The sequence below is a fragment of the Pyricularia grisea genome (assembly GCF_004355905.1).
Source record: "Pyricularia grisea strain NI907 chromosome Unknown Pyricularia_grisea_NI907_Scaffold_2, whole genome shotgun sequence".
Classification (NCBI taxonomy): domain Eukaryota; kingdom Fungi; phylum Ascomycota; class Sordariomycetes; order Magnaporthales; family Pyriculariaceae; genus Pyricularia; species Pyricularia grisea.
Genome location: NW_022156717.1, coordinates 2,148,935 through 2,166,248, shown reverse-complemented (window position 1 = coordinate 2,166,248; position 17,314 = coordinate 2,148,935). Strand labels below are relative to the sequence as shown.

The following is a 17,314-nucleotide window of genomic DNA, read 5'->3' as shown; positions in this document are numbered from 1 at the left end:
TTGCCTTCCCAGTGACCGAAAAGCTTCCAGGCCCAGTATCAGCAAGACTCTACAGACCCCGAGGCGTCGGAAGCTTGCTTTGCAATAGGTGGCCGGTGATTGAGAAATGCGATTCAACTTGCGCTAGCTGAAAGTGAGAAACGACGACGAACAAACACCAAACTATAGAAACCTACAGCTTGACCTGTTTATCCCAGGTCACGCGGACGTCACACTAGCCAGGCTGGATCCTCTGACCCCTCGAAAGTATGGAGGCGGCGGCTAGCACCACCACTGCCACCGGCCAAAACACGCCGCCGTCTACCGGGGAGTGTTCAGCCGCGCCTTCGGGGCGGTCAACCCCCAGTGCTTCAGGCGGCATCGTAGTAGCAAATGCTTCTCGCAATGCTGCAGACGATGCTGCTACCTCTATGCATGATGGTTCCGCCGACGAGGATGATTTTGGAGCGCATGATGACTCGGGCAGCGACGATGCCGTAAAGGCGGAAGGGTCAAACGAGACGTCGGACCCGTCTGCACCTGGCACGACGTCAGCACCTGTGCAGAAGAGGAGGAGGGTTACCCGAGCGTGTGATGAGTGCCGGAGGAAGAAGATCAAGTGTGACGGACGACAACCATGCACTCATTGCTCAGTGTATAGTTATGGCAAGCTACTTACCCCAAGTCCTTGTTTCCACTGGTGCTCACTTTGCTGTGTGGCAGCCTCGGATCTGTGCAAGAGACGCTTCGGCTAACAAGTGATTTACAGAGTGTACGTACGACAAGCCATCAAACAGGAGACGAAACCCCGCTCCTCAATACATTGAAGCCCTGGAAAGTCGACTGCAGCGCGCCGAAACGTTGCTACGCAAATTTATGCCAGATGTGGACTTGGCCGACCCGAAACTGGACCCGACTGTTCAACAGGAGTTTGCCAACCGAGAACGCGCTCGGGCAAAAGCCGCGGCGGCATCCGGTACCGAGAAGCCCAAGAAAGAGGAGCCAGTGGTCAATGACGAGACGACAAAGAAGCAGGAAGATCAGCTCCTGTCGATGATCGAGTCGATTGGCCATCTGGATCTCATTGATGGGAACGAATGGGACTTCCATGGGAATTCCTCTGGGGCAGTGTTTCTCAAACGGCTAAAGGAGCAAATGGGTTTGCTCAATCCTGATACGAAGGCACCTTTTCTACCTCGGAAGTCGCGGCATCCGGGGATGTTTAACCTGGACTCTCCACCATCATTCGCGAGTTCGCCTTGGGATACGAGTAACGGAAGTGACGCAGGCGCAGCAGTTCCGGCAATTTACGAGCTGCCTCCGAAGGATGTGGCGCAGAATCTGTGCTACTTTTCGTTGAACTGCGCGACATGTCTACTGCGTATTGTTCACATTCCATCATTCAATGAGATGGTGGAGAAGCTGTACGAGAAACGGCCGGAAAATCTGGGCCCAGAAGACCATCGGGCTCTTGGGCTGCTGAACGCGGTCATGGCCCTTGGTTCAATGTATACCGGTTCCGACGACGCGGGATCACAGCAGGTGCATTATAAGACGGCTATCGAGAAAGGGTATGTTGCGCTACCCTCTTTTGCCTGCACACCTCAGTCGTTATTGGCGATGTCATTGGGTGGTAACGCCAGCAACCCTGAAACTGGACCAGACGAAGGGGGTGGAAAGACTCGACAGGAAGACTAACCATGAAACTATCGAGACAGACTCAAATACTACACCAACGCTCGGATGCTCCTCCAGGATATAACCGAGTGTCGAGATCTCGTTTCCCTGCAAGCACTACTCTTTATGATACTCTTTCTTCAAGCTACCTCGAATCTCAGCGGCTGCTATGCCTTCCTGGGGATTGCCCTGCGGGCCGCGTTGAGAATGGGCCTGCACCGACATCTCCCCCACGTACAGCTTACGCCTATTGAAGACGAGTCCCGAAGGCGGGTATTCTATGCCATTAGATGCATGGATACATACGTTTCCGCCCTTCTTGGATTTCCCATTTTGCTTCAGGACACGGATATTGATCAACCGTTACCGACGGAAGTTGACGACGAGTACATCACGAAAGACGCGATCCTGAAGCCACCGCCTGGGAAGACGTCGTTTTTTGAGGCAATGAACGCTCATGTGCGCTTGATGAAAATATTGGCCAAGGTAATCAGAGATATATATCCCATGAGGGGGATGGACGAGTCGATCGTGAAGAAGACCAAGGGGGCGAACGCAACCTACATGATCAGCTACTCGGCCATAAAGGCTATCGAACTCGAGCTGCAGCAGTGGTATGAGCAGTTGCCGATTAACTGGCGGCCTAGTCCAGAAGGGCCCAGTGAGGTTATTCGGTATGTGAACATGACTTGATTCAGTTTTCTCTCTCTTGATAGGTTGGCATGGCGTAAACTAACACCTCCCTACCCACTTCCAGTGTACGATCACTCCTCCGATTTTCATACGCTCACGTGCAAATGATGCTTTATCGACCCTTCTTGCATTACTCATCTCCTCGGCTGTCTGCCGGGAAGCATGTCGATGAGAGGTACTATGCTTGTGCTGCGGCTTGCATCAGCGTCTCGCGGAACATTATTCATATCGGCATGGAGATAAGGAAACAGGCGGTTCTCACCGGGCCTTACTGGTTCATTCTGTACACCGAGTTCTTTGCCATTCTGTCGTTGGCTTTCTACGCTCTGGAAAACCCAGACAAAGCTGGCATCCCCGAGATTCTCGCCGATGCCCAAGCTGGGAGAGAGCTCATTTCGGGCCTTTCACGCATGAGTTTGGCGGCAGATAGGGTCACGGATGCATTGAATGTAAGTTGGATGCAGGGACGTGAGCGGTTTGGAGGTACTTGTATGACCAGATTTACTGATTCGCTACCCAACCAGGCTTTGTTTGATCAGCTACCCGAACGGCTTACTATGACCACTAAAGACCCCAAGGCCCGCCCTATCCCTACAAAGAAACGCTCCGCTCCAGGTGCCGACTCTGGAAGTCTTCTTACCCAGGAACAGATAGCCATTGCGGCACAACTAAAAGCCGACCGTTCCCTGAATGGACGGGGACGTGGCAAGATCCGCGGCACCGGCCGTGCCACATCGGAAGCACACCTCCCACATCGAATTTCAATGGATTCTCCCCACCAAGCCCACCAAGCCATCGGCACCCGAGCCGGTAGCCAGGGACCATTTATCGCAAATTACTCGGAGCCTATTCCGTTGGACCTTCTCAGTCAGTCACCGGATAATTTCAAGCAGCGGCATCAGCAGCAGACAGATGCAATGATGTTTCCATCAGGCGATCCCTTTGCGTATCCCAACAGTCAGTCAGGAGTTGGTTACAGAAACGGAGCGCACGCCCAGGACTCGATGCCTTTTTACATGCATCAAGTGTACGATGACATTGAGGGTCAGCTACTGGGACAGACTATCCCTCCATACCTCATGCAGCCGGGTCACCAGGGAGTTTCGGGGATGGCTGCTGGGGACCTGGCGCAAATGTACAACGCTTCGAGTCTGGTGGCAATGCAGCAGCAGCAGCAGCAGCAAAGACAGCAGCAGTTGGGGACCGGTATGCAACCTGGTCATCATCGACATCAACAGGATATTGACGACATAATGTTGTCAAACACCAACAGCTTTGAAATGTTCTCGGCCCCGCAGTATAGGGCGATTTAAAACAACTACACCACCGCCCTTTTCTTCTTATTCGAGTTTCTTAAAGAGACTCATTCTCTCAATATGCATTCTCTTTTTTCTCTCTCTTTTTTTTCCCTCATCGGTTGCGCATATAAGGGAGGGGACAAGGCAAACGGAGAAAAGCCAAGTAAACGATCGCATTTCATGATACCATGATACCCCAGGCCGTTCTCATAAGCTATTTATATTTCTGGGATACGGAGTTTCTGTCTTTTTTTTTTTGAATTCATTTCATACCATTTCTTTTGGGCCTCGGATTGAAAAGACCAACGAAAATAGAAAATAAAAATGTACATGATATTTAATGGCCAGCTTTACAAGTCGCTGAGCCGTCTGAAGCTGATCCGACGTGGTCATCATTTTATTAGAGTAAAGAAAGAGAGATAAAACGAGCCAATGACGAAGGGCTATAGAAAGCGATATAATACCAAATAATGAACATCTAAAACAGAACACAGCACTGGTGAACGCGGATGGTTTGTGATTAGTTGTGTTGAATCAGGGAAAGAAAAATAAGCTGCCGCTTGCCTTTCTGCTGCCGTGTGTTGCCCGTCAGCGGTTGACTATATATCTGATCTGATAAGAAACATTAGTGGTTCCCGAGCAGGCGGTAATTAGTGACCAATTGAAAATGAAGAGCAGTATGGCATTTGACTAATAGAACTATATGACACTGTCCTAAAAAATACCCAACGAAGCCGCAATGTCAAGAGGCCCGCATGCATGACAGATTAGATTTAGATGAAGAAAGGTGGTTGCAAAGTTGATCATACATCAGACCACCCATGGTTATTAGGTAGGCAAATCACAACACACGCTGAGCTTTTCCTTAGGGGAAGAAAAAAAGAAAAGAAAAGCAATTTCACACCAGGACCGCATCGGCCTCCACATCGTCCCCATTGATGATTCGCATCGCCTCCTCACCCTTGGGGGCAGTGGTGAGGTTTTCGTATCCATCTGCAGTTACCAAGATGTCGTCCTCGATCCGCACACCTCCGACTGGGTAATAACGATCCAGCACGCTCTTATTGATGAACGAAGCTCGTTCGGGCACGTCGCTGCAGAACGCCTCGATGTATTGCCGGTTGAAGTATCTGTTGTCGACCCATGGTGCAGTCACGTCAGCAAACTTGTCAAAAAGAAAAAGTTCAAATACATCGTCGTAGGCTTTCTTCCTTTGACTTACATTCCCGGCTCAATGGTGATAACCATGCCTTCCGCCAATGCGTCCCTCGCGTCCGCACCCTGCTGCCGGGCCGTGACCATGAGCTCGGCGACCCTGTCGCACTGCTCGACGCTCATCACAAGCCTCTTGCCCAGCCACAGCGGCGCCGATGACTTGTCGTACCCGAGCAGCCTATCGGAACGGACGTCGTGCGTCTCCAGCCCGACGTGGTGACCCAAACCGTGCGGGAAGAAGGCCGAGACGACCCTCGAGGCCATAATCTTGGCCTTGTCCCCGATCAGCAGACCGATCTTGAGGAACTCTTCAATGGCCACCACCTGGGCCGTGGCCTGGATGAACAGGTACGACACGCCCGGCCGCACCAGGTCGATACAGGCGTTCTGCATCTTCTCGACGATGCGATAGATGGTCTGCGCCTCAGGCGAGAACTTGCGTCCAGCGGCGGGCATGGTGCGCGTGATGTCGCTGGCGTAGCAGTCCCACTCGCAGCCGGCGTCGAGGACGAGCGTCTGCTTGCCCTTGAGCGGGGCGGCGTTGTCGACATAGTGCAGGGTTGCGGCGTTGGCGCCCGCACCGGCGATGGGGTTGTACGCCTGGCTGCGGGCGCCGCGGACCCGGCAGGCGGCGACAAAAACGGCCTCGACGTCGGCCTCGGTGCGCAGGTTGCGAATCTGGCGAAGGACGGCGCGGTGAGCCTCGCTCGAGACCTGGTTGGCGCGTCGGATCTGGCGGATCTCGAACGGCGTCTTGATGACGCGGGCGGCGTCAACGGCGAGGCGGAGGCGGCCGATATCAAGGCGACGCCCGGCGTACTGGACCGGCAAGTCGTCGAGGCCAGGAGCCTGGTCCGAGTGCAGCAGGAAAAGGGTGGTGCCCGGGTGGTGCTTGAGGTGGGCGGCGATGAAGCGGGTCATCTGGACGACGTCGCGGCAGTCATCGACATCGAGGCGCGACATGCAGTCCTCCCGACTCGGAATGCGACCCAGGTACAGCTCCTCCCTTGGTCGGCGGGTGGGGATCCACAGCAGCAGTTGATCCGTTGCGACATCGTAGGTCAGGTGAGCGTCGGGGAAGTCGGCGCCCGACATGTAGTAGAAGTAGCGCCTCTGACGAAAGGGCGGCTCCATATCCGAGTCTTCGTACGTTGTTGTTGGCTTGCCCTGGAGGTAGATAAGGCCCTTATCCACTCCCAGTTTGTCGGCCACCTTCCTAGCATGGGTTTTCGCTGGAGGGTCGCGACGGTGAGTTTCAGTCAGTCAAAGCTGGCCGTGGTAGTTCACTCTACAAGCGCATATTCGGTGCCCTGGAAGGGAACAGATAGGCATATAGATAGGCAAGGTAGGCAGGTAAGCACACCTGGATACTTCTCTACGGCAAAAGCCGTCGAGGGTGATGATGGTGAGGAGCCATTTGGTCTCTTCAACTCGATTGATCTAAAGTGAGTTTTAGTGGTCAGTATGAACGTAAAAGGCAAAGTTGAGTGATCTAGAAAGGACAAATAAATGTATTTTGCACGAAACTCACAAAGCGTCGAACTCATCAACCACTACCAGCTCATGCTCAACTCCCATTGTAAATGGCGAGATAGGATCTAGAAATCCAATAGCAGTTTCAAACAAATCGTTTCCTATGCGCAATCAATTGGACAAGGTTCTTTGCTACCAAATTACTGTATTTGTCGTTTGTGATGATGCAAATGAAAGATACCAAAGATAATGAAGGTAAGTTGGCGGGATAAGTTTAATGTATGCAGGTAGGTAAGGTAGGTAGGTAATGTAGATAGATAGATTGTGCTGATGTTTCATTTGACTGGGATCGATCCGATAGCTCTGACAGCCTCCACTCGGAAGGTGTTGGAGTTTCACTGGGAATTCTTGGAAGCTTCCTACCCCGAGGTCAGTCAGGTAGGGTGGTAAGTTAGAGAGAGCCAGACTTCTTTTTTGGCAAATCCGCCCCAAAGCGGTTTCCGCGTGTCTAGTCTAGTTCTAGAAATAGTCACAGTTCGATCGATCAATCCCCGCGGGCGCAAGTCAGACTAGAACTAGAACTCGAACTAGGCTCCAAGTAGACCTAGCTCTAGGGTTGAGGAATTAACAAAATAAAATAAAAGGTAAACAATCTTGATCTAAATAGGCGCGATCAAGTTGCATTGGTTTTTCAGCGAGGCGTCAATGGTTGCTGCCACCTTTGTCATGACATACATGACTGACTAACTTACTTTAAGATGGATGCTTCCATGAGCTGAGCTAGGCTGGGCTGTGCTGTTTTTCTTTGTACCGTACAGTACTGACAGACAGACATTCACATGTGATTTGGTTTCATTCTCGAATGTGGTGTGGTGGTCCGAAGCTCCCCACCACAGGAGCTACAGTACGACCAGCTAGGTACCTGTCTTGGGAATCAATCCCGTATCTATCTGAACGTCACTTTCCCCAATCCCCAATATCGTGCTGTCTTACTTCGTACCTCTGGTACTCAACGGTGTCTGATATCTAACCTGTCCCAGGTTAGCTTCCCTACCACATCCCTACCCTGGGCAGGTAATCAATACGCACGCGACACCACTTCAGAGCTGAGCTTGAATTCTCAAGTCCCGGGGTACCGAGCAAGCTGAGATATTTATTTCCAGACCAACTACACAGATATGAATTCTCCGAATCGATTCTTAATTTGGCTATTATGAAACCGCATGCTGTGAGAAATTGGTTTGTACAGAAAAATAAACGCATACAGGACTATCCTAACCCCCCATCGCCAACGCTACAGTTTGAGCAACGACCAAAAAAGAAGCTAGGCAGCCACAATGAAAAAAAAAAAAAAAAAGACCAGAAAAAAAGAAAACCTCCCATTTACAAGTATTTCTTGGGCATCGAAGCCTTCCTCCGCTTGTACACGCCATATCCGACAACAAGCAACAGCTGGCTGGCAATAATAACAAAGATAAGTCGGCTGTGTCCAGGAGCAGCGTGCTTCTGGACCGTCTCGACCGTCTTGGAGTGAGTATCCCCGACAAGCGTGCGAATGTTGTTCTCCGACGTTTGAACCTTGTGCGACAGGTCCGCCCGGATGCTGCGCACCTCCTGCTCCAGGCTGTGCATCCTGTTATCGATGTCGTTAAGCTTGCCCAGTGCTGTCTTGACGTCGTTAATCATGGAAGACGTCTCCTCGTGACGATGCTCGTCCATGCTGTGCTGCGACACAACCTGCTTGAATATGGTAGACAAGTGGTGGTTGACGCTCTGAAGTCGGTTGTGAAGATCTTCGAACTGTGCCTTGGATGAAGTGTACTTGCTGGCCGACTCATCTGGGATGTCCTCATCCCAGTGCTCGGCGTGGCTAGACGGGTGCTCTGGCTCCGAATGCGGGCGTGAAAACTTGGCCGGTGTGTGGACCTTTTCGCTATCATGCTCGGCGCCATGGTCATCGTGGGAGTGGCTATTATCATGATGCCCGGAATCGTGGTGGTCGTCATGGTGATCCTGCGTCTTGCCAACCTGGTGAGAGAGTACGGCGACCTTGAACAGCTCGACCGAGTCCGGATTGTCGGCCGAGGCTGCCGTCACACCGACCTTGTAGCCAACCGGGAGCTGCACATGTCTGCTCTCAAAGCACAGGCTACCATCGACATCAACGCGGAAGTCGTATCTAGTCTGCGTGAGTTTGATCTCGGTGGGGCGTCCCAGGTTGCGGTATGCGTAGTTGCAGTGCGCGAAGGTAAGGGCATCGACGTGCGCAGACCTATAGTCGGTCGAGCCGTCGTTCAGGAAAGCCCGAATCATGCCGCCAGAACCGCCATACGTGTCCAAAACCAACGCCAAACCCTCAAAGTGGCCAACGGTATAGATGCTACTGGTTCCAACCTCGCGCGCGCCATCCTTGACCATCCAAATGTTCAAGTTTCCGCCGCCACGCTCGGGTCCATTGACACGGAAGCTGACGTCGGTCACCCACTCATCTTTGTTCAGCTCCTTGTCGGTCCACACGGCTCCGCGTTGGTTTCCGGGCGCGGGAGGTGTTAAAATCAGCTTGTTGGAGAGGAGTTCGGGCAGCCGTGGGTTACCCTGTGTCGAGAAGTTCGGTATTGTGTGGCCATTTTCTGAAATCCTGTAGACAAGAGAGAAGGAGAATGTTCGGGTCAGCTGGATGGGCACAAAATTCTTCCTCCAGCCATGTACCTAGTTAAGGTACACAAGTTGGCTAGCGTAGTCTCTGGGTAGGGAATGAACATACTTGTTGCCGAAACCAAAGCTCAGGTCATTGAGAAGATATTGTGCCTGAACTTGAGCGGCGCTAGCGACCATGCTCCAAGCAATGGAAGACCTGAAATGCATTTTTTGGGAATTTATTCAGGCCTGCCGGAATGGCCAAATAGAGTAACGAAGAGAAGGGGTATCACAGGAAGAAGAGATACGACAATTAAAGCACGAAACAGAAGGAGAAAAAAAATCTTGGAAGCCCAGTCCAGTAGATACGAACTTGCAGCAAAACAAAATATATAAAAAAAAAAAAAGAATATCAGAAGCAAGCCCGGAGGCGGTATAAAATGTAATATCCAATCGAAGTTTGAGGACAGTTTGTCAGAAAGGGAAAGTGTAAGGGTCCAAGCATTAAGGCTGATCTGCCGTATCCAAAAAAAAATCGTTTCTCCTCACACTGACACGACACGCAAGAAGCCTCGGCGATCAATAGCAGAAAGAGATTCGACACAGAGCCCAAGAGACTGGGCAAGCTAGAAAAAAAAAAAAAAAAAAAAAAAAAAAAAAAAAAAAAAAAAAAAAAAAAAAAAAAAAAGAGAACCTGTACAAAAATAGAATAAAAAAAAACAAGATTGGAAGTAAACTAATTATAGTATACAGTCAAACAATAGAATACACAGATATGAAAATCGAACACCAATTGACTTGTCAAAGCCAACACTGTCTTTCCTCACCGGTTAACCGAGCGATCAAGCTGACCAAAATGGTGTCGCTTAACGGCCTACTGGGTGCACGGATGATGACACGGTTTTTCGATTGAGACAGGCTCTCTCTCGTCTCCATCCAAATCCAAGACCCCTGCCCAGAATGACGAACGCACTGAAGGCTCCAACAAAACGCGGCATAGCCCGTCTGGACTATGAGCCACATGCGGGGAGTATCATAAAGTGAATCGTGGCTGCAATACTTAAGTACCTTATATAGGTAAGGTAGGTGCCTCACCTTAGTCTCAGGGCTCATCCCTGAACGCGAGCTCCATTAATTAAGCCGTGGCTCAATTCGTGGCTTTGCTTGTACCTGTGGGTCCAACCAAAAATCACTCTGGTTCAGGTTTAAGGACAATTTGTTCATTTTGGATTTAAATGGAGGTAATTTCGCCATTTTAAACAGTTTTACTGCGCAATAATTTCGCGATAACGTATAATAAAAATAATTAAATATATCGTTAAAAATAAAAATTAACAGGGCTTTTACTTTAAATTAAAAAATTTACAATATTTCCGTTCGATTAAAAGTTTAATATAAGCTTTTTATTATTTTTAAATAAAGGTTGGTATTTTTTAAACCGTTAATAATATCGATATTAACCTTTTATTTTTTTTTAACCATATAAAACCCGTCGAAAATAATATATAAAAAATCGTAAAAACGAAGGCAATATTTATATATAAAAATATTTATTAATAAATAAAGGAATTTATTATTTTTAATTCGTAGGGCGATATAATAACGTATATACGGTATAATTTTTAAAAAAAAAATATTATTCCCCCAAATTTTTCGTTATATCGACGAAATTATATATATATTATATTTAAATATTTTTCCGTATATATTTTTTTTTTAAATTAAATTAACGTAATTCCAAACGATTCTAATTTCGCCACCGGTTCGAATTACGGTTTAACCATTATTAATATTTTTCTGGAATTATATAAATAAACCAAAATATTAAATAACCCAATATTCCAATATAAATTTATTTTTTTAATTATTATACGTTTTTTAAATATATAAATATTACCCAATATCCCCCCGCGAATTTTTTACCACGATTAAATTAATTATATATACCGCGTTTTTTACTATATAGCAAACGTTATATTATTCGCGAAAACGGGTTACGGTAAAAATTTAATATTATAAACCATATTTATTATTTGGAATAACGCGATTATTATTTAAATAATCCCATTAAACAAATTGGGGGAAAAATAATTCCGTAATATATAATAATATTCCGCCGCCAACCCCAAATTAATCGATTAATTTATAATAAATATAAATATAAATATTCCGGGCCAATTATTAAAATTAACCGTTTATAATATAATAATTTTTGGAATCCGTATATTATTTGCGAATATATATATATTTTATTAAATTTAAAATAAATTACCAATTACCAATTTTTTAAATTTTTACGAAATCCCATTTTCCATTAACGTATCGCGTTATTTATTATTAACGAATTTTATATAATTTTATAATGGAAAAATTTTAAAAAAACGTTTTTTATATTACGTATAGTTTATATAATTATACCAAAAACCGTACCTATATTTAAATATACCGTAATTTTTACAGTAAAAATTAAAATTTATATTTTCGACCAATTTTATTATAAAAAAATAATGTAATTCGTCCGTATTCCTTTTAATAGGCCCGATATAAAAATTATAATATAATGTTTAAAACGCAAATTATTCGCCAATAATTATAAACGTTTTTTTTTTTAACCGCGGATATTATCCCATTAACCGTTTTCCGAATTTTTAAAACTATTATATATATAAATAATAAAAACCGTATTATTTAAATACGCCAATTTTTAATAAAAAACTTTATTTCCCGGGGTTTTAATAAACGAAACGCTATTAATATTATTATTCGGTATAATTTATTTATACCAAAAATCGATAAAACCAAAATTTATAAGGATTTTTCCAAACCGGAATCCAAAACCCAAATTATATTTACAATTTTATTTTTGGATATAGGTATAAATATATAAAACGTGGAACGCGTAATATAATATGGAACGTTAATATTAAACGACCCCGCGGACCTATAATAAAAATTTGGAAAAACCGTACGCGGATCCAATTTTAAAAAAACCGCATATTTTTTTACGTTTTATTAATATTTCGATATTTAAAATTTAATCGCGAAATATAAATTAATTAGGTTAAAATTTATAACCAAATTAATTAAAACGTCCGCAATATTACGAAAAAATGGTAATAATTTATAAATTACGTAATCGGATTTTTTAACGTATTTATAAACGCGATTTTTTCCTATAAATTTTTAAAATATATTTAAATTAAATTTAAACGAAAATAATAGCCTATAACCGGTAAAATCCCCCCAAATCGGCCTTTTCGGTATATTTAAATTACGAATTCTTTTTTATTAGTCGTTATAAAATATAATTAATAAAAAAAAATTAAAATAATAAATATTAAATATATACGTTTTCGCAAACGCCTTTTATTTTCGGCGCGTTATTTTGGATTTTATACAAAAAATAATACCACCCAATATAATAAATTATTTTAAAAATTGCTATAACGTTTGCCAATATAATATCGGGATTTTACCAACCTTATTTGTAAAAAAACAACCGTATAAATTGCCCAAAAAAAATTCCAAAAAAGCCTATATATTCCAATAATTGGAAAAATGGGGCACCCATTTTATAATAATTACGTTATTTTTAAACCCGCGATATTTATATAACCTATTTTCGTAATTAACGTTATTATAATTAAAAACCGGCATTTTCGCCAAAATATTCGTTTATTTTTACAATAAAGTTTAAATAAAAAAAATTTATTGGAATATTTTTTAATTATATAATTATATTTATAATTTAAATAATACGGCGATTATTTTTTAATTAAATTATTTAAAATTTACAAATATGGCGTAAAAAATTACGAATTTTATATTTAATAAAAACGGGCGAAAAAATGCGGGAATATAAATATTGCAGGATTTTCGCAATCGGCCAATTGATTAAATAATTTAAACGGAAAAAAACGGCGCAAATAATAATAAATTAAATAATAAATATTATAACCATATATAAATTCGTTAATAATATAAAATCGATAACGAAATTATCGAATTAGGTATAATTTCGTAAAAATACGGGTGTAAAATCCCGATTTCTTTTCGTTAATAGCCTAATTTACTATTATATTTACGGGTAATACGGCGAATTTTTAAAAATTTTCCAACGGTTTTTTTAATATTGGTATTACGAAAAAATATTTATAAAAATTAATATATATTTTTTATATCTTTTATACAAATATATACGAAAACGTTGGAATATTATTTTTATATAATAACGAAGGTATTTTTTTAACGGCCCAATAAAAAAATAAAATATAATCCAATTATAATAATCGTTACGGTATTTGTAATAATATAAAAATTACGGAAAAACGGCCAATCGACCATATAAATTATATATATATAATCGTATTACGCCACGTTTTTATAAGTAAATATAAATATAAAAGGAATTTTAAAAAAGGTTAACGCCAATTTATTTATAATTCCTAAAAAATAATATTTGCCCCGTTATATTTTTATTATATATATAACCTTATAATAACGCGAAATTATCCCGTATTTCGTTTATAATCCGTTTTTTACATTTTATTTAAAAAAATCCAACGCTTTGGATAAAAATAATTTATTTACCGTCCTTATTATTACGGGGGTAAAAAAGCTAAATCCTTTATATATTATTTAAAAAAATCCAATTTTTTGGATGGAAATAATTTTTTTACCGTTTTTATTATTACGGGGGTAAAAAAGTTAAATACGGTTACGGGGTTTTTTACGCGAATAAATATTATTATATTATTAATATTATATTAAATAAATTGGGTTTTATTTCCGCCGAAATTAACCGCCCGATCGTTTTGGTTTTAGACGTATATTTCGAAAATTTGGAATATTATATAGGTTTAACGTAACCGCGGCCCTATTCTTTTTAGGCGGGTATTGCAAATAATCGGAATATTATATAAATTTTACGTAATCGCGGCCCGTATTATTATACCCGTCGTAAATAAATTTACCGTTCGTAAAAAGAATTACGGTAATATTAAAATCGTTTAATAAAATAACGTTAATTTAATATTTTACGTTTTAAATATTTGGGCGACCGTAAATAAATTTAATAAAAAAAAGCCCGTTTCCGGAATAAATTTTTATATTAATGGAAAATTTTATTTTTGCAAATTATAACGGTTATTACGCCCAAATTTAATCGGGCCTACCGCCCTATTAGAAATATTATTTAAATAATTAGGGGTTTTATACCTTATTATAATTATAAATATTTTTTTTTTTCCTTTTCCAATTTTCTTTTTTTATTACCAATTTATTAATTATTACCAATTCGATTTTATAATTATTAATTTAAAATTATAACGATTAAACCAATATTTAAATTCGTCGTTAAACGTAATAATTATTATAATCGTAAAAATATTTTATATTGGCCGAATTAAAATTATTAAATATTATTTAAATATATTTTAATTAAATAAAATTGTCCGTACTATTACGACCAGGGTTGGGACCGACACGATTGGGCAAGGACGAAAAAAGTGTCGGGAACCCAAGCCAGAACTACCAGGAATTGCGGACCAAAAGTAAGAAAAGGGAAGCACAGGATTACGTAATAATAAAATAAAAAACCCTAACCCGATTACCGGGGCAAAAGTAATTATAATTACTACCAAAGAAGTAATCGGATTAACGGTAATTATTTTAGAATAATTATGATCATTTATACAAGAGTAATTACACCTGGAATAAAGTTTATATAAGACGCGTTTATTACTATGTAAATAAATTCGATTTTAAGATTGTTTAATAATAATTAAATTTTAATTAACCTTAATATTTATTTAAAACCGATTATAATTTCACCCCAATTATTAAAAATACCCAATTACCCAATTAAACGTTTAATTGCTTTAACCCACTATACTTTATTATAAAAATAGGTTATCCCGATACCTTAATCGTAATATTTTAAATTGCTTCTGTTTAATATTTTGTTTTAAAGTATACCGAGCAATACCGCCGAAATAATATTTTTTAACAGGACCACCTTTTAAACCCCTTTTACCACCAACGTTCCGGCCAGCGTTAACGTTTTACGTTAAATGGTCGCGACGTTCCAAACCGAAAATCGACAATTTTAAAAACAAATAACCGAATAAATTAACCGAATTAATAAAAATAGTATTAAATATCCTTTACCTATACCTTTTAACGGTATTATAAATATTTTATAGGAATTTTTTACGGGAATCCGAATATATTTACATTTTAACGAAAATAATTTCGATAGCGATATAAATAAAATTGTTTATATAGTTTCGTTTTTAAAAGGCGACGCGTTCGCCTGGTTCGAGCCCATTTTACGAAATTATTTGGACCATAAAGAGGAAAAAAACCGTAAAATTAAAATTAACCGCATTTTCGACGATTATAATAATTTCGAAAAATACCTTAGGGGAGTATTCGGTAATTTAAATAAGGAACGTACGGTTAAACGTAAATTGGTACGTTTTACCCAAACCAAATCGGCATTTAAATATGCCAATAAATTCCGACAAATTACCGCCAAATTATTATAAGGCCCCAAAACCCTAATAGCACGTTTTTATACGGGATTTAAAAAAAAAATTAAAAACGAATTTATTAAAAAAAAACGACCCGATACCTTAGCCGAATACGTAAAATTAGCAATTAAAATTAATAACCGATAATACGAAAAAAAGTTGGAACGACGCGAAAAACGCAGCGTATAGGGCCCAATTTTGCGATAAGCCAATACCGGACGCAAATACCAATACCCCAAACCGTTTCGTTAATATAATATTTTATACGGGATATATAATAGACCTATGGATTTTAACGCGATATAATATAAAAAACCTCGCAAAAATTCCAAAAGTGGCAAATGTTTTAAATGTAATAAGACCGGATATATCGCAAAAAATTGTCCTGGAAATTAGAATAATACCCCCGGTTTTATTATCGATTTTAGGGGCAAACCCGAAAAGCTAGGAAGGTTTAACGCTACCAATTACCAATAAATATAATTTAACCAATATAATTTAATAAATTGGACCATTTATTATAACGATAATTATATAATTTATAATAATTCCAAAATGGACGTAGGATAGTACCTTTAAAAGTTACGAAATACCCGAATATTGGTAATAGGAAACCGAATACCTATAAAAATAAGGCCACCAATTAATTTATATCGATAAAATACCACATTACCCGAATTTACGGATTTAAACGCCTTAAAAAAATTCGATACGGAATTATTGGAATAAATCCACCGTATTAGGATAACCAACCAACTTTTAACGGAAGAATTTTCTAATAACGTTTTAAGCGAAAATTCCAGCGACGAAAAAAAAATGGTCCTAAGCCGTTATAACGCGGAAAAAATTAACGATTTTTACAAATACGATAAAAAGCAAATCGATTTATACCGAAATAATTAATTAGTTTAATTCCCAAAATATAATTTGGTGTAATAAAAATAAAATTTTACAGGAAACCTTAATCCCACGTTTGGAAATTATCCAATGTTTAATATTAAATATCCGGAATACCCCCGCGTTTTTTGGGCCGAATATTTCCGAAACAATTGTGGAATTTATTTAAGCAAAAAAATTTATTACAATTTTTTCCTTCGACGACGATTAATTACCGGGATTAACGAAATTTATATAACCGAAAAATTACCCAATTGGGAAATTAAAATTAGATTTCGAAACGAATTAATAGTAATTTTTACGTTTAACGACGAATACCCCATAGTATACTGCAACCAATCGAATTTCCTATAGTATAATTATATTCGCAATATATGTAAAATCCATATATTAGCCAAAATATAAAATTGGTACGTACGGAAATAACGATATTAAATACCCGTACCCATAATTAAAATTGTATAAAACCCGAAAATAAAAAACAAATAGACGTTTACGAGCGCGCGTAAAATATTTGCACTAACCAAACATTCGTTCGACGAAATTAAGACGAGGAGCCGCTTCGTACCCCGAGATAAAAAAAACAAGGACCCAAAACGCGAATTTAACAAACCAAAAAATTAAGGCAACCAAACGGTATAGGGCAACGGACGGCGATAATAAAAACGGAACGAAAAACCCTAAACGTTACGTAAAATACAATAGCAAAATACGAATATATATTCCTTAATATACGATTTGATGGAAGACCCATACGAACATTTTTCGATAGTGGAATATAAGGTAATTACGTATTATTAAAGGTCGTAACGGAACGACGGATATTTTGGCAATAAAAAAAAAACTATATTAATTGCAAACCGTAGAAAAAAAGGTAATTTTATACGGGAACGGTATTATCGAAATAAAAAC

The 17,314-nt window shown here is 40.6% G+C and overlaps 3 protein-coding genes across 3 annotated transcripts; 1 reads left to right on the top strand and 2 right to left on the bottom strand.

Annotated features, from left to right (window-relative positions):
• Positions 1-248: 248 nt before the first annotated feature.
• On the top strand, positions 249-4,101 carry PgNI_03202 (uncharacterized protein; the record flags this gene model as incomplete). Its single annotated transcript, XM_031123257.1, has 5 exons — positions 249-639; positions 749-1,550; positions 1,698-2,330; positions 2,414-2,798; positions 2,874-4,101. The coding sequence occupies 5 exons, from the start codon at positions 249-251 to the stop codon at positions 3,660-3,662; spliced, it is 3,000 nt and encodes a 999-aa protein (XP_030984573.1). The 3' UTR covers positions 3,663-4,101.
• Positions 4,102-4,315: 214 nt separating this feature from the next.
• PgNI_03201 (uncharacterized protein) lies at positions 4,316-7,066 on the bottom strand. Its single transcript, XM_031123256.1, has 4 exons — positions 6,394-7,066; positions 6,226-6,302; positions 4,870-6,094; positions 4,316-4,777 (listed from the first exon to the last, which is right to left on the bottom strand). Exons 1-4 carry the CDS (start codon positions 6,438-6,440, stop codon positions 4,546-4,548), a joined length of 1,581 nt encoding a protein of 526 aa, XP_030984572.1. The 5' UTR covers positions 6,441-7,066; the 3' UTR covers positions 4,316-4,545.
• A 601-nt stretch (positions 7,067-7,667) lies between these two features.
• Positions 7,668-9,600, bottom strand: PgNI_03200 (uncharacterized protein). The gene is made up of 2 exons (XM_031123255.1): positions 9,100-9,600; positions 7,668-8,973 (listed from the first exon to the last, which is right to left on the bottom strand). Exons 1-2 carry the CDS (start codon positions 9,198-9,200, stop codon positions 7,719-7,721), a joined length of 1,356 nt encoding a protein of 451 aa, XP_030984571.1. The 5' UTR covers positions 9,201-9,600; the 3' UTR covers positions 7,668-7,718.
• Between the last annotated feature and the right edge of the window lie 7,714 nt (positions 9,601-17,314).

Bases quoted from the DNA above. Each gene is read 5' to 3' on its own strand.
- PgNI_03201 (XM_031123256.1), bottom strand. From the start codon at position 6,440: ATGGGAGTTGAGCATGAGCTGGTAGTGGTTGATGAGTTCGACGCTTT. The intron at 6,303-6,393 runs GTGAGTTTCGTG...AACTCACTTTAG, and splicing joins GTTGATGAGTTCGACGCTTT to ATCAATCGAGTTGAAGAGAC. The intron at 6,095-6,225 runs GTGTGCTTACCT...GCGACCCTCCAG, and splicing joins TGCCGTAGAGAAGTATCCAG to CGAAAACCCATGCTAGGAAG.
- PgNI_03200 (XM_031123255.1), bottom strand. From the start codon at position 9,200: ATGCATTTCAGGTCTTCCATTGCTTGGAGCATGGTCGCTAGCGCCGCT. The intron at 8,974-9,099 runs GTATGTTCATTC...TCTTGTCTACAG, and splicing joins AGCTTTGGTTTCGGCAACAA to GATTTCAGAAAATGGCCACA.